This window comes from Caloenas nicobarica, chromosome Z (genome assembly GCF_036013445.1).
Source record: "Caloenas nicobarica isolate bCalNic1 chromosome Z, bCalNic1.hap1, whole genome shotgun sequence".
Lineage (NCBI taxonomy): Eukaryota > Metazoa > Chordata > Aves > Columbiformes > Columbidae > Caloenas > Caloenas nicobarica.
In genome coordinates, this window is record NC_088284.1 from 99,325,242 (window position 1) to 99,347,533 (window position 22,292).

General features: G+C 61.9%; 1 protein-coding gene across 1 annotated transcript; it reads right to left on the bottom strand.

Moving 5' to 3' along the window:
* Positions 1-252: 252 nt before the first annotated feature.
* Positions 253-20,460, bottom strand: PTCH2 (patched 2). Its single transcript, XM_065656508.1, has 23 exons — positions 20,389-20,460; positions 19,877-20,069; positions 9,703-9,892; positions 9,509-9,578; positions 9,184-9,275; positions 7,108-7,303; positions 6,882-7,003; positions 6,437-6,584; positions 6,077-6,208; positions 5,842-5,997; positions 5,618-5,710; positions 5,407-5,532; positions 5,209-5,327; positions 4,688-5,093; positions 4,293-4,605; positions 3,883-4,025; positions 3,612-3,792; positions 2,822-3,105; positions 2,112-2,249; positions 1,837-1,979; positions 1,466-1,565; positions 798-1,043; positions 253-657 (listed from the first exon to the last, which is right to left on the bottom strand). Exons 1-23 carry the CDS (start codon positions 20,458-20,460, stop codon positions 253-255), a joined length of 4,068 nt encoding a protein of 1,355 aa, XP_065512580.1.
* Between the last annotated feature and the right edge of the window lie 1,832 nt (positions 20,461-22,292).

Below are 22,292 nucleotides of genomic sequence, written 5' to 3' on the forward strand. Positions count from 1 at the left end.
GGTACAGGGGGCCGGTCCTCCTCGGCCAAGACTGGGGGGCATCACCGCTCTGGCGATTAGCAGCACGATGCGGGCGACCCCGCTCTGCACCCTCCTGTGCCCGCTGGGCACTGGGGAGATGCTCTGCCCAGGAGCCAGCAATCTGCAAGGAGAGAGAATGGGGAGGTCAGCTGGGTCCCTCCAAATCCACCCTGTGCCCCCATGCCGGCATGCAGGAGCCCAAGGGTAGGATGCCCGTGTCCCCAAGCTCACCTAGCGCCGGGCACCTGCCCCATGGCGTCCCAGGCTCTGCATCTCGAAGGCATCAGGCATGGCAGTGCTGCCCGTGCTGGGCTCTTCCAGGCAATCCTGCTCACCGCTGCCAAAGCCCTCCGGGCCAAAGCTGGGGTAGGAGCCAGGCAGCGTGGGGTGCAGGGCCACTGTCACTGAAGCAGTGGCCGTGACAGTGGTGTAGCTGCCAGCCGGACCCTGCAGGTGGGTGCTGTAGGCGGGCAGGGCTGCAGGGGGGGCTGGCCGGGCAGGCGGCGGGCAGGGCTGTGGGTAGTCTTGGAGTGGTGCAGGGCATGGCTCCCCAAAGGGCAGAGGGGCTGAGGGCTGTGGGCCAGGAGCCTCTTTCTTCCCCTGGACCTCCAGGCTGTCCTTGTAGGGCTTCAGCACCTGGGGGGGAAATGGCATGTGAGGGGTCCCAGCCATGCTGAGCATCCCACCAGGGTCACAGGGGACCCACGAGCCCCCGTCCCCTGACTCTATCCACCAACCCTCTCTCAGAGGATGCCACAGCGGGCAGAGACACTCACGGTGATGTGGGGAAAGCTGGGGTCCTTGCCAGCCTCCAGCAGGATGTGTGCTGGGGTGGGGGGCACGATGAAGGGTCCCCGGGGGGTGCCTGGCCCCATGGCCTCTGCATAGCGCTCCGTGTCCGAGGGGTTGGGGAAGGTGGCAGGCCAGGCGGGGGTGCGCCGGATGTACAGCCCCCCAGGGCCCAGGCATGGCGGCACCGGCTCCGGAGCGGACAGACGGGGGCTATTATCCACCAGGGATGCCTGGAGAGAGAGGGGACAGTCAGAGGGACCAGGAACATGCACGGATGGAGAAGGGGGTGACAGGAAGTATGGGGTGATGTGAGGATGGGGCAAGGGCTGTGTGGGGTGATGGATACGAGATGAGGCAGAGATGGGGTCAAATGGGTCAGGGAGGGATGAAGGGAGGCCAGTGTGGAGTGAGGCAGGAGTGGCGTCATGCAGGTATGGGGCAAGCTGCATGTGAGGCAAAGAAAGGATGGGGTAAAGCAGGGGTGGTACAGGGTGAGGGATAGGCTGAGGTGGGTATGGGGAGATGTTGGCAATGGGCAAGGCGAGCATGGATATAGGGTGAAGTGGGACAGGGTGAGGGGCAGTGGAGGATGAAGAGAGGTGCGCACAGGGTAGCGGGGGGACAGAGACAGGCAGGATGGGGGCTCTCGTACCTCAGGGGGTGGCCCGATGACAGAGAGCAGGACGGGCAGCAGCACCAGCCCGTTCAGCAGCCCCAGCAATGTCAGGATTGTGAGCACCGCAAAGAAGTACCTGAGGTGGCCGCAGGCAGAGGGGGTGAGTGGGAATGACCCTCACGAATCCCGTCCCACCCCAAATATGGCCTGCCACACCACACACCCCAGCCCCGCCATGTCTCCCCAGCCTCCATGCAAGATGAGGTGGGTGTCCCCAGCAAGACGTGTCCTCGTCAGCTGCCCCACATCCCCACTGCCAGCCAGGGAGGCTGCCATGATCACCACCCCCCCACTGCCAAAGCTTTTGGGGGGCAGCAACCAGCTGGTTTACCCCCTCCAGCACTCACCTCATGATGAAGTCAAACTCAGAGCCGGCCAACATGAGGACACCCAGAAGGGTGGAGACAGCACCGTCCATCACAGGGGCGAAGGTGTGCTCCAGCGCTGCGGCCGAGCGCACGTTCCTGCTCCCCGCGGCCGTCAGGAAGCCCTGCATGGGGTGGGGTTGTCACGTGGGGATTGTTCCCATGTGCCACCCACCAGCCCATGGCCAAGGGGGTGAGGGTGCTAGGGAATGGGAACTGGGGTGCCCCACGGCTGGCAGGGGTCTGCCTGCACTCACCAGGGCCACGTGGACAGTGAACTCCACACCGATGCCCACCGAGGCGATGAGGATGACCACAGGGATGGCGCTCAGCTTGATGCCCATCAGCCCCATTATGCCAAACAGCTCCACTGCCATCATGGCCAGGATGGAGACCTGGGGGCAGTGTGATCAGTGAGGGGTGGCTCTGCCCGGCTGTCCCCTCTGCCTGGCATGCCCGAACCTACCCCTCCATATAGGGCAGCCTCACCCCATCGCCCCTTTTCCCCTCTATTTGGGGTGTCCCTCTGTTCTATCTACTGGGGGTGGCCCTCACCCTCCTTCCGCATGGATATCCCCAAATCCCTGCCCACTACATGTGTTCCCTTCATGAGGGGTGTCCCTGATCCTCCATCTGGGCTCTCCACTCACTGCCACCTCCACATGAGTGTTCCTCCCACCCTCTTCTGCCTGGATGTCCCCAAACCTCTGTCACCTCCATATGCTCCCTTCATAAGCAATGTCCCTGATCCCTCCATATGGGTGTCTCCCACCCGCTGCCACCTCCATATGGGTGTCCCTTCCATCCAGGGTGCCCCTAGCCACCCTATTGCCCTGACCCCATGAAGCAAGTATCTAGGACCACCCAGCATGATGGAAGCAGGGCTGGATGTCCTTGTCCCCACCCTTTGGGAAGGCAGCACGGTCTGACATTCCCCCCATATCCATTTGTCAGGGGGCCTACTCACGATGATGCCAGCTGTCCAGGGGTTGAGCAGCAGCAGGGCGCAGACAAGGAAGGTGCAGGCCAGCAGGATGCTGATGGCCAGCAGGAACCAGTGGCGCAGGCCGATGTACTGCTCCCAGAAGAGGAAGGGGTAGCCGCTGGGGTAGCTCAGCACCCCATGGCGCTGGGCAGCCTCTCGGCAGATGGCCCGTACGCTCTCGATCGCCTCCACGAAGTCGGCCGTGCGACGCAGCCCGCTCAGGTAGAAAGGGAACTGGGCGAACTCCAGCGGCTGGGCTGCTGGGACTGGGAGGGAGAGTACGGGTAGTATGGGGGTACGGGCAGCACAGGGACACCCCATCCCCACCAGTCTGAGCATAGCCCAGACAGCCCAATGCCTGTCTGGGTACCATGGGGCTGGGGAGTACACAAGGAGCAGACTGGGGGCAAGGAGGAGGGGACTTCTCTGCCAGCAGGATGCTTGTGGGGAGCAGGGGAGCTTGTGTGGCAGAAGGGGAACAGAGTGGAGATGCTCCTTTGCAGTGAAATGCTCATGGGCTGGAGCAGGGAGATGTTGCTGCAGCAGGAGGGTGAAGGGCAGGGGGAGGGCGCAGTGGGATGCTCATGGTGTGGGATGCAGGAAGACACAGGACAGTTTCTCTACCGGAGGATGCTGACGGGATGAGGGATGCAGGGGGTTTTCTCTTCAGGGGGATGCTTGTGGGGCAGGAAAGGAGCGTGGAACAGGGTCCTCTGCAGGAGGTTGCTGGGGGGCAGGCAGGGGCTGTGGGGAGCCCACTGTGCTCACTCACTTCGCAGGTTCTCGCCTGTGGTGTCGTACTTGTCATGTATCCACTCAGGCGGCGGGGGATAGAAGTTGGCCTGGGAGGCGGCAAAGCCCAGGGGGTCATTGCTGGCCCACACTGTCAGGCAGATGTAGAAGGTGTCAGGGGGGATGATGCCATTTTCATCCACCAGCCGCCGCGTGGTCAGCTATGGGGAGAAGAGCAGGAGCAATCATGAGCAGGGCAGCAGGCACAGCATCATCCCCAGCCCAGTCATCCCAGTCCCATCCTCTTGTACCTGGTTGAAGTTGAAAGGCTCCTTCTTGTTGCCAGTCTGGATGAGGAGCTTGTAGGCCAGTGCTCCATCCTCGGAGCCGTTGCGGTAGCTGTCGTGGGTGATGCGCCCCGCTTGCCAGTCCCTGTCGAAGGTGGCCTGGAGCCCTAGGGATACAGCGTGGGCAGTGAGCGTCCCTTGGGGCACACCACTCTGCATGGCACCCTGTGTGTCCCGGGGAGCATGGTGACAGCAGGATGGGCACGATGAAACCCCAGGGCTCAGCTTGGCATTGCTGGGCACCTTGGGAACAGCACCACTCTCCCCAGGGTGCCACACACAAGGGAAGGAATTCCCAAGCCAGCGGGGAGAGTGTGAGCTGGGGAGAAGCTCCTTGGGCAGGGGAAGTTGTGGAAAAGAGGGATGTCCCTCACCTCGTAGCCAGTCCTGGAAGTAGTGGAGCCACATCTTGGGCAGGTCACGGTTGCCCTCCCGCACCACGTACTTGACGGTGCTGAAGGCCTGGTGCAGGTTAAGCAGGGCGGCTTGGGCGCCCGGGTAGTGGAAGCCGCCCTTGGTGATGATGAACATGTTGTAGAAGGAGAAGTACTTGAACTGGGCTGAGATGAAGGCGTGTGCCTTGGTGTCCCGCGGCACGATGTCCGTCAGGTAGAGCCCGTCGTGCACCATGGTGGTGCCATAGAGGCTCAGCCCCAGCAGTGCCAGGAACAGCACTGCCACCACCGCCTGCGGGGAGAGTGGAGGTGAGGCAGGGTCCCGTGCCACCCACCCACTGTGAGTGGCACCACTGGGGCTGTCCCCACCTCACCTTGGTCCGGGTCCGCAGGAGCAGCGGGGCGTACTTCTCCCGGGCGAAGTCAGCAAGGCTCCAGCGGCAGAAGGGCAGGGGGACGCACTCCCGCCCGCCCTTGGTCTCGTCCAGCTGGGCCAGCAGGTCCCGGGTGGAGCTGGACGGGGCGAAGACCTGCGAGCCCAGGGGGTCGGTGGGGGGCAGGAGGACGGTGGGTGAGGTGCACACTTGGGAGGTGGGTGGCAGGACGGTGACGACGTGGTGGCCCGAGGGGTCGCAGCGGGTGAAGGCTTGCACCGTGGTGGTGATCTGGGTGCTGGTGGCCACGCCGGGGTGCCCATAAGGGGACGGGTGGCAGGCGTGGTTGTCGTTGGCGTCGGCAAGTTCCTGGGGTTGGATCTGGATGACCCGTGAGGAGCAAGGGCTTCAGGGAGAGAGGAAAGAAGGAGAAGATGTTGAAGGAGAGGAGCAGAGCCACCACATGCTTCTGGGGGGGACCCATGGGGTCAGCCCCACCCAGGACAGCCCAGTGCTGGTACCTGTAGAAGCAGCAGAGGATATCGAGCCGGCGTTTCTCCCGGCGGTGCAGGTCCAGGCTCAGGATGGCAGGGAAGACGAATAGCACCATGGCAAAGTTGAACACAACAACCACAGCAGCCTGTGGGCAGGGAGACATGTCAGAGTCACGTCTGGTCACCCCTTCTCACCGTCCCCTTGGAGAGGGTCCCCAGCCAAACCTGGAGGGAGAAGGCGCGCAGGGCAGGGATGGGCACGAGGGCTGCCATGAAGAAGGCAATCATGTTGCTGATGGAGGTCAGAGCCACGCTGGTCCCCGTGCGCTTCAGGCACTCGCCCGTCCGCTCCTGAGGGGACAGAGGAAGTGACGAGAGGGGTTGCAGGGAGGTGAGAGGGGGCTAGGGCAGCTCCTGGGCAGGGCTCAGTGCTCACCTTGAAGGGGATGTGCTGGCTGGTCTCGGTGAAAGCATGAGCCAACAGGAACATGTCATCTACACCGATGCCGAGGGCCAGGAAAGGCAGGACCTGACAGAGAGCAGCCAGTGTCAGTGGGGAGACACGGCCACTGCCCAGGAGGGGACCCAGCCACCTGGCCACCCTGCAGTCCCCAGGCTGCCATCAGCCCCACGGTACCCGGCTCTTTCCCCAGCACATACCTGGGTGGTGGCTGCATTGAAGGAGATGCCCAGCAGTGAGCAAAGCCCCAGGCCAGAGGCCACGGAGAGAGCCACAAGCAGGACCCCAGCCAGGCCCACGGCCCCTTGGGACTTGGAGCAGTCCCACCGCAGCATGGTGACGCAGGCGTAGGCCAGCTGGAAGAGTGCAGTGGGTTAGCAGGGACAGGGGGGCGAGAAAGAGATGGTGGGGGATGGAGGGAGGGGACGTACACACCATTAGGAGGTAGCCCCCGGCCACCCGGATGGCACTGACGTCAGAGAAAGACTTCATGATGTCGTTGAGTGTGGTGGTGGAGAAAGCGTGGACATTCTGCGTGGCATTGGGTGGGATGGAGTCCTGTGCCAGCTGACAGAGATGCACCCTGTTAGAGCAGTCAGGACCCTCCTGCTTCCCAGTACATCCTCCCCAGAGCCACCCAGGGTATCAGCATTGCCACTGAAGATCCCTGGGGACCCAAGACCACAAGGCAGTGGTACCAGGACCTGTGGCCACACAAAAACCTGGAGGCTGGGGGATGCCATGTGCAGGCTCAGCCCTGCCCAGCCACATGCAAGGGCTGTCCCCAGTGCCTACCTCCACAAATTTCCTCTGCCAGGCCTCCAGGATGGCAGCCGCCTTCTCCTCACTCCAGCTGATGTCGTGGATCTCGTAGTCATCTTTGAAGTGCTCAAAGAGCTGCCGAGGGCTCATGAGGAGGAACATGGTCTGCAGGGCCTCAGCACTGGGGAACAGGCACACACCTTGCTGGAACCAGCTGCAGTACCCTGGGATGTGGGAATGGGTCTGTCCCCCACCCTGGACTCCCAGGAGAGGGCCCATGCATCCTGCTCTGTCCCCCCGCTTGCTCCAAAGCACTGCCCGCTTGCCAGCACCATACACTCTTCCAAACAGCCCCGCAGCCCCTCTTGCAGCCAGGGAGGGTTCTCATGGGCACTGGATGAGGATGCAGGAACCCTGCCTCAAACCATCCTGGGGACAAGTGCCACAGCTGGGGATACCCACACTGCAGCGGACTCACCGTAACAGCTTCCCCTGGGAGTCTTTGGTTGTGCCGCCTAAAATCAGCTCCTCCTGCCAGCGCATGAACTTCCTGGAGAAGCCATGGCAGCCTCCTGAGAGCTCAGCTGGGATGTCGGGGCTCTGAGGGCAGAGGGGAGATGTCAGGGATGCAGGACCATGGGGCACGTAGGAGAGAGAACAGCAAGCCCCCACACCCCTCCTCGACCCCAAGGGCTGTGACCTACTTGCTGATTCTGCTTGTTGGGGGCACTGGGGGGACACTGGGGGTCTCGAGGGTCCAGGCAGGGCCGCTCCATGTAAGCCTGCCCCACTTCTGCCTTGTCCAGCAGCTCTTTGAAGCCTTCGAGGGACGTGAATTGCCCTAGCTCTTCCATCAGTTGCAGAGGGTCCAGGTTGCTCCACTGGATGTCCGGGCGGCCCCTGGGGAGAAAGCAGGACTGAGGTGACGTGGGATGCCGAAATCCACATGTGGTACCACCAACACCACTGCCGCCCCCTCCCATGGGTCTCAGGGGGTGCCCTGGAAGGCAGGGCATGAGGATGCAGAGCAGCAGCATCAGTCCCCAGCACATCCCCTACCCCTTCCCAGGGCTGCCTCCAGTATCCCTCGTGCCCTGCACAGCACAACGGGCCGTGCCCTGAGTCAAGTAGCGTGCCTGATCCTGTTAGGCTGGGACAAAGCGGGGGGAGCCTGCCTCACCGCCTGGCCCTGCTTTGTGTGAGCAGTCAGGCCGATTACTGCCCGCAGGCTAACATCTTGATAGAGGGGAGCAGGCAGGCAAGGGCACCTGGCAGCCCCTCCAGCCTTTCCTGCCATCTCCCCCCAAACTGGAGGTTTTGGGGCTCAGCAGAGGTCCTGGGGGCTCAGGACAATGCTGGGAGGTGGCCATGGATCAGGTCCTTGGAGGTCTAGTGGGACCCCATGGGACTTGGGTACCCAGGAAAAGGGGCTTTTCCATTGCCCATGGATGCTCTGTTCCCTTCATCCCAGCCTGGTGTGCCGTGAGGCCAGCTCCCAGCCTCGGCTTATTTTTTAAGACAGAAAGGACACACACAAAAAAGCCAATAACCCAGCCCAGTGCTCCAAAGAGGGGAAGAAAAAGCCTCAAGCGAGTGTGGGCTCTGGGGAGAAATGCAGCCTAATAATTCATGAAGGCTGGCTGGGCCGGAGCCGGCCGCTCCAGATTCCCACATACCAACCAGAGCTGCTGCTGCTTCCAAAGAGAGCCCCTTTTATCTGTTTTCGCTTGCTTCACTGAGCCAGGGCAAATCCTTTTGTCTTTCCATAGATTGCTGCTCTTTGTTCTCCCAACTCCCGCCCTGCTCACCCCTTGGAGTTAAAAAGGGGGACGAGTCCCCATGGGCTGGCCGGTGCTCAGCCGGGGTGCCCACCTGGGCAACCCCTCACCCGGCTGTAAGGAGAGATGGGTCCCACCACTGCTGTGGGTGCCATCCTGCCTGCCACCTACCCCAGCACCAGGATGCTGCCATCCCTGACGATGCCACCAGCATCCCACTCAGCACAGCCGCCCCAGCCCCGCTCACTCCTGCTCCCAGCTGCTCCCCAAGCTGGGATGGGGAGAACCTGAGGTCTTGGGGGGGCAAAGCCGGTCCCCCAGTCCTGGATGGGGATGCTGCGGCCCCTTCCCCCTCCTTCCGTCCGGCAGCAGCCTGAATAAGGCCACTCTTTCATCTGTTTGGCAAGGGGCAGCTTTCAGAGCAGCATTAGCATGAGAAAGCGCAGGGCTGCGTTTGCTGACAATGCACAAGCCGCCCCGGCTCTCCCGGACAAACACACGCGTAAACAGAAGGAATGCTGGGGGGTGGGGGGCTCCCCCAACCCAGCCCGGGGTCCTCAGCCCCACCATCATGGTGGCGGGGAGCTGGCTGGGAGTCACCCACCACACACCCTGGGGACTCTGCACCCTCTGTGTCCCTGAGCACAGCTCAGGAGTGTGGCTGCCTCCTCGCCATCCTGGCACCCACAAAGTGCTGAGGGGGAAAGCAGCCCCCAGGGACCTGCCTGCAGCATGGTCTCTGTTCCTGTGTCCCCATCCTTGTCTGGTGTCACTGAGGCCAGGTGGACAAAGACAGGGACCTGTCCCAGGGTGTTGATGCAACAGGACAAGCAATGGTGGTGGAACCATCCTGAGGCTGAGTAGAACAAGCAGTAGCACCGTGAACTTCGGGGCAGCAGCACCCGGCTACATGGGGAGGACAAGCACAGCCCCTTGGCAGCCCTTCCAGCCCCTGCTCCCACCCACAGCCTCCCGCACCCCAGGATGGCTCCCCGCACTCACGGGAGGTAGGCTGAGCCTCCCTGTAGCTTGGAGCCTTCCCAAAAGCAGTCCAGAGGCGTCAGGATCACACAGGGGAACAGCTTCTCTATCATCTGTGGGAGAAGGAGATGTCAGAGGTCAGCGGGGATGGGTGAGGCTCCCTCTGCTCCCCCCCACCCCCAGCCCTGCTGGGCTGCCCAAACCTGCACCCTCCCACATGGAGCTGGTGATGCCTTTGCAGCACCTGGGGCTGGTAACTCCATCCCCACCACAGCCCGTTTCTTGGGGGATGAATCCCCTGTGTGGGGGTTTCCCTGGGAGTCATGCCATGCCCGCCGCCACTCACCCTCTCAATCATGCCATTCTCGATGATGGGGACACCTGATTTGTAGCAGATCTTATTCAAATCCCACGATCTGGAAAGGCAGAAGGAGGAGTTGAGGATGGGCATCATCCCATGGGGGACAGAGCAAGGGATGTGGGGGACACACAGGACGCAGTGGGGGTCCCTGTCCCACCCTCGTGCAGAGCTGGACTCACTTTCCATACAGCGAGACTTGGACTTTGCTGGCGGCCAGGGCCGCCTCGAGGTGGAGCTGCAGGGCCTCCTGCGTCAGGATGTTCTCCCCATCCCGCTTCGGGGTCTGGATCAACATTTGGGAGGTGTAGACAGACTCCTCACCCAGCTTCTCCTTGGTGTAGCGCAGCTCCTGGCTCACCCGGCTGCCCGCTGCAGAGGGGACAGTAAAGTGCACTGTCAGCCCGAAGGTCAGCAGAGACCTCATCCTATGAACCCATTCTGCCCATCAGGATGCCCAGGGAAGGGGACAGGCAGGAGCAAGGTCCCACAGCACCAGATGGTGCCACATTAACCCCAGGGTGGCTTCTTGCCATAGGGTTCCCCAACTGCTGCATTCTCTGGGTGCTCACACTCAGAGGGCTCAAGCACAGAGCATCCCAGCCCACACCAGCCCAGGCATCCCTCTTCCCACCGACATGGATATTTCCAGCCCCAGACTTGGCTTTGCTTTCCCTGGAAAAACCCCACTGATGGAGAGCTGGTGAAGTGGATGGGACACATCCTGCCCATTCCCACCTTCAGCAGGTGCCACAGATGCCCAACACAACCAGACCCTGATGCAGCGATCAAAACTGGGGACACCCATCCCATTCCTGCCCAGCTGCTCCCTGGCACCCTGAGGCAGGCAGCATTTTGGTGAGGGGATGGACATAGAGATAGGTGTGCACCCCCAAACCCCTGCAGGTGCAGGCTGTCCCAGGAGAGCCTTGGGGACAGGGGAGGGACACAGTGCTGGGGAGATCCACAGAACCCCTTTCCTCCCACCAAGACTTGAGGATCTGTCCCCGCCAGCAGCAGGAGAGTTCTGAGCATGGCAGGACCAAGGTTTCTGGGAAGAAACTGCTGACTTTATTTGCAGACGCCTTGGTACAGAAGAGAAATCCAACCCCCACCAGTGCAGCTGGGGCTGAGCTCAAACCCTGCATGGCCTTTTGCGTGACAAGCACTGTCCCAGGGACAGGCACCCTCATCGAACAAGGGGCTCCCATCCCTCCCGACACAGCAAAGAGTGGAAAACACAGCATGCAAGAGGGTGGGAGGCTGAGCCTGAGACCCCTAAGCACAACACCCAGCTGCCATGCTGCCAGCTCCCTGCCCGGGGGTGGATGCTGCATGCAGCCCCCACCCCTGTGCCACCCACCAGAGATGCCCCAGGGTGCCCTGTGTCAGGGCACATCTCAAGGCAGCACTGCTGGTGCGGGGGAAGCCATCTCCTGTCCAGCTCTGGGTGCTGGAAGAAGGAGAGGGTCAGGATTCATCTGTGCCGGGACGCTCCCTCAGCAAAAGGCGGGGGCCCCGGCAGGCCTGGCCCCCCACCAGCACCAAGGAGGCCAGAGGGAGACCACAAATAAGGAGCAGAATCTTCCCTTTTAATGACTTATTATATGGTTTTGTGTTTTTTGGGTGTTTTTTTTCCTGCTTTTTGAGAATGGGGGGGGGAAGCGTCTGTATTGTTCCTGGCTGGGCTGGGGAACAGCTGGTGTCCATCAGATGCCAGTTGGGATGGGGGTTGTGCCAGGGAGGGGGGGGACATGGCCACAGCCTTAGTGTGTGTGTCAGAGGGGATGGTGGCGCCTGGGGCGAGGGGACAAGGACACAGGGAGGGTGGGTGCCACTGCAAGGGGGTAGGGACAGGACAACCCATCCCCTTTCCAGCAGGCTGGGAGGTCGGGCAGGAGGTGCACTGAGTTGCTCTGATCTCAGCTGCGCCACCCACGCTGAACCCAGGCGGGTGGTGGGACACAGCGATAGGGGGTGCCTAGCATCACTGCTGCTCCCAGGGGACACATCCTGCTGCGCCCCACGGGCATCTCCACCCAGCACAGCCACAGGAGCAGCTGCACATCTGCAAGCGTGGTGGAGTGGGGAGCCCCCCAAAAAATTAAAGAAAAAAAAAGATAAAATAAAAAGCCATCCCTTGTAATTAGTGTTAATTTGGAACAGGGCACTGCGAGCCGTCAGCAAGCTTCAAAGGCCATGAGGAAGCCTCAAATTCCAACACCCTAATTAACCAAAGAGCAACATGAAAAGACAAGGCAGCGCACACAGGGCTGCCAAGGACACTTCAAACGGGCGCGCGCCCGCCGGCCGGCCCGGGGATGGGAGCGGGGTGAGACGCCCCACGCCGCACGCAGCCCCCCAGCCCGCAGAGAGGGACGGGGGGGCACCCCGATACCAACAATGAACACATTAATGAGGAACTGTATGTAAATTTTTTTTTTTTTTTTTAATTCCAATTAACAAAGAGAGCCCTTGGCTTTTTCATGCAAAGGGCCCTCTGGTTCCAATCAGGCGTCCCAGTCCTGCTTATTAACAGCCTGCTCCACTCCCTAGCGGGGGGCTGCCTTTGCCCCCCATCTCTGATCCCCTCTCCAGGCTAAGAGACACCCCCCACCCCGTGCCCCCCCAAAACCTCACAGCAGGGACTGGAGTGAGGACAGTCCCCACAGGTATCCATGCCTTGCATGAGCATCCTCTCTAGGGAGGGGCACCACTTCTGGGTACCACTGGCTGAAGGTTTCATGCTTGCGGGTGTCATGGGGCACAGGCACATAGTGTGAGCTGGAGGGTGAATGGTACTCCATGTCCACCCACACCCCAAAAACTCAGGGTGCAGAGCAAGACCCCACCATGCCCAGGCAGGGAGTACATGGTTGTCAGGGAGGGGACAGGGTCCCTGACAGTGAGGGAGGGCGACTGTGTGTGCAGCTGCCTCCCATCCTCAGGCCACACCGGGGGAGCCCTCTCCATAATTATGGCATCCGCCGCAAAATTACAGAGCAGGGCAGGAGCCTCCCTGCCCCCTTCCTGGCCACCCTGCCTGAGCTGCCCTCCCCGGCCCCCCCCCAAACATCGCTCCCCAAACCCTCCTGGCACAGGACCCACAGCCACAGCCCCAGGGCTGCAGCCACTCACCCTCACCCAGTGGGACCAGCTTGTGCCCTCAGCTGCTGGGATCACAGCGCCCCATGCCTGGTGCCAGCCCCCCCCCACACCCTCCAGCCATGGGCAGCCTCAGGCTGGGGGGGATGGGGGGGCAAAGGTGTTGCTCCTGCTCCCAGCCAGCAGAGAGCCCCTGCATTGCCCTCCTGCCCAGGAAGGGGTCTCACACAAGGTCACCCTACAACCCCCCAAGGACTGTCAGTACCACCCAGTCTTGGCTCAGAGGGTCTGGGGGCAAAGGAGCCCATGTTGGGTCCTGCTGCCCTCCCGACACAGCTGCAAGCCCCACAGCACAGGGCTCACACCCCACAGCCACCCTGCCTGGCATGACAGCAAGGGACAACCCGCTGTGCCCATCCAGGGCAGGAGGTGGGCAAGCCCCATGGGGGTCCTGTCCCCATGTGCCCACGGGTGAGGGGCAACGTGCCCAGACAGCACTGGGAGGGCAGTTGGTCAGGGTAGGCTGCCAGCCCCACAGCGAGCCATCCCTGCCTGGCAAGGACAAAGGGGCTGGAGGCGAGGGGGGCCATGGGAGTTGCTGGGGGCCACAGAGAGGCACCAGTGTCCACCCAGGAGATGCAGGCTGCTGCAGGGACCACTCTGTGTGTCCCCAGAGCAGGTGGAAGCTATGGTCAACAGCAATGCCACCGCTCTGCAGGTGGGACCGCAGGTACCACCAGCAGCTGTCACCACTTGGGTGACCCAGGTGGGACCAAGTGTCAGGGAGGGAGCACACCTGGGTACGTCTCAGCTTGGCCTCCAAAAATCAGGCATTGTCCTCAAGCCTGGGATAATGGGATGTGGTGACAAACATGGTGAGTCCTAGATTCAGCTGGTGCACAGGGGATGCTGCAGCCCTGCCCCAGGGCCATGCCAACTCTGATCCCAGGTCCAGCTGTGCTCCCCAGCAAGGGAAGAGCCAGGAGCAGTAATGGGGGAGGTGTCTCGTGGGGATCAGCCCCCTTTCCACAGCACAACATCCCAATGCCAGGGCTAGAAACTCCTGCTCAAGTCCACATGCGGGAGGAGGGCAAGGTCGCGCCAAGACCTTTGAAAAGCCACCTGCAGGGGGGTGCCCCTCTGCAGCATCCCCCCCCACTGCAACAAGGTGCACCCATGGGGCCAAACACAAGACCTCCAAGCCACCCCACAGCACACATGGAGCAGATCACACTGGCAGATATGCCCACCTATGGGTGATTAAAGCCCTCAGGGGCATCCAAGAGATGCCAGCGCTGTCCCACATCCCATGCGCCATCCTGCATCCCAGCGGGAGGGGGTCTCGATGCGCTGCCCCAAGCATCCCTCACGGCCTGCCGCTTCCCCGTGCCGAGCGGCGTGCAAGCTGGAGGCCACCTTCAAAGTGTTGTGGGGCGGATTAGCTGGATTAGGGAGGCAGTGAAAGGACCCATGCTGCTCTGGAGGAAGTCTCGCCCAGGGCACACTGAAAGAGCCATTTTTACCTGTCCCGGCTGCTACCGCCGGCCTCGCCAAAAGCCCCACGGCCCCATCCTGTCAAAACACGTCCTCCCAGCCCCATTCACCCCACAGCACGGTGCCAGCCCCGAGGAAGCGGGAGGGGGGGGTAGGTGGGTGGCAGATGGGTGTCATCAGCAGCACCGAGAGATGAACAAGGGCTTGCCACTGCCCCAGCACCTCCAACCAAACCCCAGCCCCACTAAACGGGCTCCCATCGCTCAACTAAGTCAAGAGGGGCGGCAGAAGAGGGGGATGCCTTCAAAAAGCCAGCAGCAGAGGGGCTGAAAGCACCCGTTTGGGGCCGGCTCCCCAGCTGTCGGCCCCAGCCAAACCCTTTTGTTTAACAGCAAAGCTAAATTAATGTCTTTATTACCCCAAATCGTGGGGCAACGGTTCCCAGCACAGGGAGGGGGGGCAGCCAGGAGCTCACACCGCCCCAGCCAGCACTGAGGGGACAGTGCGACCCCCGAAAAAGAAGGGGGGGGAAAAAAAGGGGGGAGAGGGGATTCAGTTGGGAACTATTCACTGCTAAGACTCCTGTCAGCATTGACATAAATTTCCACTGGTGTTGGCATTTAGGCATTTGCCATTTCCATATGTATAGGGCTGCCTGTACTAATTATGCTAATCACCCCCTCTGTTGGCTGCTGTGAAAAATGGCCACATTAGGCACTCCACTGCTTGCTAATGTCACTTAATGTGTGGTTGAAACATACATTCATCCCCCTCTGAATGGTGAAATTTTTCCACATTGCTGGCTTCATTCAGGCAAGAAATGAATTTTTTGAACTCAGACCACTTTTCCAGGCCCGAGGGAGAGGCAGATAATAAAACCCTCTTCTTGGGCCCTGGCGCTGCCCCCTCCCAGCCACCAAATAACATCTAAAATGAAGAAAACAAAAAAAAAAGCCCCCTCCCTAAGTCCATGGATATGTCTAAGTTTAAAAAAACCTCACTTTCTAGGAATTCAAAAAATATGTATGAAGTTGAAAAGCAAAGCAAAATGGATAGGGGCAGATAAGCCACAGCCATCTGTAAAGAGTCCTTCAGTCTTTTTGGGTTAATTAGCAAAATTTTCCAGCCCGAAAAAGCTGACCGAGCTGTCAAGGAAGGGAAAAGGAAAAGCAAGAGGTTTCACGCTCGCCTCCCGAAGATAAATAAAGGCAAACTGCCTGTGCCCCATCTTTGGGCAGGCAGGGGGCTGCTGGGTGAGCCCCCCTGAGGAGAAAGGTCCTTTCAGAGCCAGCTGTGGCGAGGAGGGAGAAGGTGCTTTGGAGCAGAGGGCAGAGCCATGCAGGCAGGATTTTGGGATAACGGGGACCTCAGCACCCCCTGCAGCAATGTCTTGGCTGCCCCTCACTCCTCTAAGCCCCCAAGGATGGGGGCACAGGGTCCCCAAGGATGCCCAGACCCTGCAAACAGAGAGGACTGCAGAGTCCTGAAGGAAAAATCCCATCAGGCTGAGCATGAGGGTCCCCAGGACAGCACTGGGGACCCTGGGCAGCCCCGTCCCTCCCCATGCATCCCACAGCTGTGTCACTGCAACCCAAGAGGAGTGGGGACCCTGTTCCCCACAGGACACCCATCTGGGGACAGAGCGGGGACGTGGCAGCCTGGGAGCCGCCCCTTGGGCGCGAAGCCGGCTCAGGCCAGATCCTGGCAGGCGTCTTGCTGCTCTCACTGCATGGACGAGCTGCCACAGGAGACCCCACGCCGCCAGTGCCAGCCCCACGCAGACCCCCAGACCAGCTTCGCCTGCTCCTTTCTCAGCCCGCAGCACCGATGTCTTACCCCACAAAACCCACCCGCTGGCAGCAACAAGACCACCCACCTCTCCCTGTGCCCACCCAGGAATGGCCACGGGACCCTGCTCCCCCCACGGGTCCCACCGTGCACAGTGAGGACTTGAGCTGGGAAGAGGGGCCAGATGGACAGTCTCCCAAGAGCAGATGCAGGGTGGAGAGGGCATCGAATCTCCATCCTTGGGTTTTTGTTGTGGCTTTCCCATCCCTGATACTCCTCTCTCTGCAATGATGGAGCCAGACAGGGTCTCCTCTCTTGCTTGCACCTGCCATAGGAGGAGCCCCTGGGCTGCACCCCAGCCCTGGGTGCCAAGGAGAAGATGCCCCATACCAAGCCCTATTGCAGAGGTCAAGGAAGGACGAAAGCTATTGCCAAAAGTTATTGCCACAGGGGCTGAGGGTGTCCCTGCTTCATGTCCCAAATGGGGAACGAGGCAGCAAATTCTCCTTGCCCCCATACTACACACCTCATTTCATCCCACCAGCACATTCAGGGTGTTCCTGACCCCTCCAGGAAAGGGATGGGGTCTCCTCCGGGAAGATTCAGCAGCTCTTTGAGAGCATGACGGCTGCGCAGGGCACTCGGCTGTTCCGGTTAGGAATTAACCTGGCCTTCCTTTGAACCAGCCCTCGGTGCTATAAATCAGGCAGATCCATTCACCACCCAGGGCTCTGCCTGCCTGGAGCTCACCACCCCAGTCCCTTGGCCCTGCGAACACCCTGGGAGAGCCGGGAACAGCTGCCAGGTGTCTAGAGGTAACTCAACACTCACCACTAGCCAGAATTTCAAAGCCTCTCAGTGGCTAATTGCTTTGGAGGAGCCTAATTGAACATTTCCACAGTCGAGTCCAATTTATGGGGTGACACAGGCTCCTTCCATCTCTCAAAAAGGGATGAGGGTCAGGCATAATGCCCAGGGCACCACCAGCATCCCCCAGCCAGATCCCAGCCCACGCGACAGCCTCTGAAATGGAACAGGGAACCCTGCGCTTTCCCACGGTGGCCAGGGTCAGAGCTGTCTCAGGAGGACCTGCCGGGGGATCCAACATCAGCACAGCCCCATTGCTGACTCCAGCCATGGGGCCAAAGAAGTGCTGCCCGCCTGTTCCCTTGGTGGCAGATGGCAGCTTGGTGCCCACATGGGAAGCAGCTCTCTTCCCTTCCCTGCCCACCAGGCCCCCAGCTCCCAGAGGGCTGAGCTCAGCCTGCAGCAGGGACAGCCCAGCACGGTGTCACGCTCTGCTCCCATGGGGCAGAGACCTCACCTGGGTGAGGTGGTTTGGCTTGGAGCATCACCAAGCCACATCCCACAGCCTGGCTAGGCAGATGCAGGTGAGCAGATACAGACCAGCTTCAGCAGGGTTATCAGAGGCTTCCCAGGACCTGAGCTGGGGGACCAGCTGGGACAACAGAATCAGGCCCCACACACGTACCCTGTCCCTTAAACACCCCACAGTGCTGCCTCAGGGCTGGGATGGACCACACTCCTGCAAACATCTCCCCACACATAGAGAGGGAAGGAACCAAGGTCCTCCAGCATCCTGGGGACCCCAAAGCTTTGGGGCCAGGCTGATCAGGGCACCCAGATTTGCCAGCCTGGAAGCAAGGGCTGTGCTGTCTCGACCTGTCACAGCAGTACCAGCCCCCTGCCACACAGGGATGGGAGAAAGTAGTGGCCAAGAGAAACCAGAAACAGCTTAAAGTATTTAGGATGAAACCACACAGTCTGGGAAACCACATCCTGATCCCCAGTGGGAGCCCAGGCCCTTCTGCCCCCAGTAACACACATCTCCACACCAGAATGGGTGATCCCGAGATCAAGGAGGGCTGGGTACACCCGAGGACACCAAGGGGTGCTTTGATCTCACTAGAAAATGCAGAAGCAGAGGCCAGCTGAGAGGCAAGGATCCACGGATAATTATGGGGAAGGGAGGCAACCCCACAGCCGATACACAAGACCGAAAGAGCTGCTGCAAGGATCCACATCCTGACCCACACATACCTGTCAGGGACCCGCAGGACTAAAGCCACCCCAGCCACATTGTCCTTGATGGTCACAGGTAGTGCCAATGCCTGAGGACAGCCTCCTTGAGCACACTGCGGTCATGCCACCCAGGAGCAAGGCATGGAGGGGTCTGCCCCAAATGGGGAAGAGCCCTCCCAGGAAGGCCAATGGCCCCAAGCAGCATCCCACAGAGCACCCCCAGCATTGCACACCATCCCTGGGGTTGTGCGTACCCATTATCTGGGAAGGCACAGGACATCCCAGGTCAGTGGTGTTTCACTGTGGAGTTTAAAAAAATAAAATAAATAAATCCAGCTCTCAACACCAAAGAAGCTGTCCCAGTCATGAGAAAGAGCCAGTTCCTCAGAGAGGCCCCTGGCGCCCATGCTATAGCCACACCACAATGGGGGAGAATATCCCCCAACAGCAGTTGCAGTACCTCCTGGCCATACCCATGCAAGCAGGGAAGCACAGTGGGATGCAAAGCATGTGTGCAAGAAAAGCCAGGTGTTCGGGCACTTCCAGCTGTCCCCAGGTTTGGCCCCTTCCCCGTCTCATTCTCTACCCCGATGTGCCACAAGTCCTGTTCCCTCCTAACAGGAACAACCACAGCCACTTCCCTGGCTCTGGTTGCATGAAACGCCGACTCCTTGCAACCCCAAAAGCACAATAAAAATCCAGTACAGCCAAAGCCACGACCTGGAACAAGGAAGCCACCAAGGGAGCATGTCCCTCCTTTGGCAGCCACCACTCAGGCGCTAGCCAGAGCGGGAGGTATCGGTGGATTTCTGCTACATGGTGCAGAGGAAAGGAGTGATGCAGATGAGACCTGGGGAGGACAAACACCCCTCAGGAGTGAGGAGCAGGTGGGAGAGCTTGGCATTCCTGGGTAGGGGTGCGTGCATGCATCTGTGTGCGAGCAGCAAGGGAGCACAGGGCCTTTTTTTTTTCTAATTTAAAAAAAAAAAAAAAAAGGGGGTGGGAGAGCAAAGTTGCTTCTATTGTTGAACCAAATCCAAGAGTAGCTGAGGACCACACAGGGAGCGGGGCGTGGGGGAGGAGGCAACGCTCCCGCACAAAGATGGCTGACACCCCTCCGCTGAGCAACATCTGCCCCTGCACAGCACCCCGCCGGGGACCCCAGGCTGGGAGACCCCCCCCGGCCAGGGCCTGGCAGGGATGAGGGGCTGCAATGCGGGGTGCTGCCCCCTCGGGAGCCTCAAAGCAGGAGAGAGGTGCAGGGAAAGCAAATCCCAGCGCCAGGGAGTGAAGCCGCAGGGAGAGGAGAGAGAAAAATCCACGCTGGAGTTATTAATAACAAAGGAGGGGGATCAGCCGCTTCCACTCGGAAACGGGGATTTGCTTCTGCCTGACCCTGCCCGCTCCTCCGGACCCGCCGGGCAGGGGTCCTGAGCCGGGACCGGCAGCCCCGCGGCACCGGCCCTGCCCCGGTACACGGCTGCGACCGTCCCCGGGGGCTCTTCCCGCGGGAAGGGGCCCGGCGGCGGGGGAGCGGCACCGCGGGAAGGGGGTGCCCACGCGTGGGGCGCACTCAGCCGGCGGCAACCCCCGTTCCCGCCCGTGCAGGGACGCGACCGCACCTTCGCGCAGGGACCCGTCGGGGACACGCGTGGGAGTCCTTTAACGACTGAGCACTCCGCACCCGCGCAAGACGCCGCTCGAGCGACCACGCAGATAGGACCTCCACTCGCGGGCATTCACGGCCCCGTCCTCCGCGGCCCCGCACGCAGGAATCCCGGCGGCATCATCCTCCTCTCGCCCTGCTCCCGCGCTGTCACCTGCCCCGGGCCGGCCCCGCACCTCCGCTCCCCGCGGGAGGGACAAAGCCAGGCCCGGGAGCGGGACCGTTCCCACGGGCGGATGAGCCCGTGGAGTCGCGCTTACCTTCCACCCAGAGGTGCTCGATGTCGGTCTCGATGGAGGCCACCCGCAGCCCCACGGCCAGCGCCCCGAACACCAGCAGCCCCACGAAGAGGACCTTCCCGCAGTGCCGCTGGATCCGGCAGCCCAGGGCGAAGAGCAGCGCCTGAAAGCGGGCCCGCAGCCACAGCGGGGCCCGTTGGCTCACGGCCCTACCCTGGGGAGAGGACGAGGATCAGGCTGGGAGCGGATAAGGGGAGCCCCGGCCTGGGAGGGAGCCCGCAGCGGGCCAGGATGCCCGCGGCGGCGGCCACGCTCCTTGGGCTGCGGAGCGGGACCGGGACCCCTCCTGCACCCGCGATGCCGGGGGTCCTCGGCCGGGGAGAGAGCGGCTCTCCGAGCCGAGAGACACGGGGTACCCACTCCCGCCCCGCGCTTCCCCAGCCCACCCCGTGCTCCTCCGCCCTCCCTCCGCGCAGCCCGAGCCCCCCCTAGCCCGGAGGCCCCCGCGGGAGCGGGCGATGTTCGCCGCTTACCTCGGGCAGCGGCTTGCGGCGGGCGGCGCGGAGCGGCGGTGGCGGCGCGGAGCGGCGGGGCTCGGCCGGCATGGCGGGGCGGCTGGCGGAGCTGGGCACCCCCCGTTATGTGGGGCCGAGCGCGGCGGCCCCCATGCGCGCGGCGGGGCCGGTGGTGCCGGTGGCGGAGCAGCGCGGTGCCGGTGCGGAGGGCTGTGTGCCGCCGGCCGCCCGCCGCGCCTCTAAAGGGGAGGCGGGGGCGGGGGGCGCCGGGGCCGCGCCGCCGCCGCCGCTCCCATTGGCCGCCGCCGCCGCGGCAGCGCCCATCGCCGCTGCTAGGCAACGGCGCGCCCGCCGCCGGCGGCCACACACGGCGGCAACCCCCCCGCCCGCCCCCCCGCCCCGCACGGCCCGGCCCGGCCCCGCCGCGGGGGGGGAGCGCGGCGGCGGCACTGGGGGGCGGCCCGGTCCGGCCCGCCCGCGGGCAGCGGCACCCCCCGCGCCCGGGGCTATCGCCCCCCCGCCCCGGCCCGGGACAGGCAGCCCCACCACAGACACCCCCAGGGATGAGCAGAACACCCCCAGCCGCACCACAGGGGTCGGCACCCCACACTGTCACCCCTGCGGGCGGGCATCCCCCACAGCAAACCCCGAAGGATGGGGAACCCCCCATAGCAAACCCCACCGGCAGGGCACTCCCCCACAGCCACCCCCAAGGAGGATGGGTATCCCCCTGTAACCACCCCCCAAGAGTGGGCAGCCCCCCGCTAGCTGTCCCCTGAGGATGAGGACCCCAAAAGCAGGGCATCCTCCCACAGTAACCCCCAGCAATGAGCATCCTTCTCCCATACCTACCTCCTGGAGCTGCCCCAAAGGATGGCCATCCCTCCCGAAAGCACCCCAAAGGCAGAGTGTGTGCCCATAGCCTCTCCCCGAGGCTGGGCAATCCCACGTTGCTACCCTTCTTGATCCAGACATTCCCCCACAGCCCCCTAATGCCAGGTATCCCTTCCAGGGCCAGGCATCTCCCCAAACCATTTCCCAAGGGACAGGCAGCCCTCCCAAAGGCTGGATGTCCCCCTATGCCCACCCTGCAAGGGCTGGGCAGCTCCCCATAGCCACCCCAAGGGACAGGCAGCCCCTCCCAGAGTCTGCACATCTCCCCTGTAGCCACCCCAAGGGATGTACATCCTCCCTTTAGGGGCTAGGTGTCCTCTCCCAAAGGACAGGTATCCCCCGCGATGCCTTTTCCCAAGAACAAACCCCACAAGAGCAGGGTGTCCTCCCACCCCCACTGCCAGTTGCCCTCCCCAAGGGCCAGATATTCTCCCAGGGCCATGGTTTGAGGCAGGAAGACACCTCACTCTTTGCATGTGCCCACATGTGCCCTGGCATGGGGAGTCAAGCCCAACACCTCAGGGCTAGAGGCAGGGGGGCACAGAACCCCCACCCATGGGGCAGAGGGGTGCCAAAAGGACAAGGCATAAATGCCACCACTAATTCGCGGGGTGATTAGGATTATTTCTCTGATCACTTTTTAAACCATTCTCAGATCTTCATTGGGCAGACCTGCAGCTGCTCCCACTGGGAATCGTGCTCCAAGTAGCTGCTGAGGGCACCCAGGGGGGTCAGTAAACCCCCACGGAGCAGCACCCACACCACATGTATCCCCATCCCCGCTGCCCACCCCAGGCCCCTGGAGAAACGATGGTGGTGCTCATCCTGGTGTCTCCTTACTGGCCAAAAGATGGGGGAAACCCCCATAGATAAACTGGGTTCCTCGGGCAGCTCCTCTGCACCCCTCAGCTACATCCCCCGCCAGCCCGACCCGCTGCCGCTGAGCGATCCTGGGCCTTAGTAGCACGTAAAGGGTTTCTCCCTCGTCCGGCGATAGGCCTGTAGCATCTGGCATGTCCCCAAATACA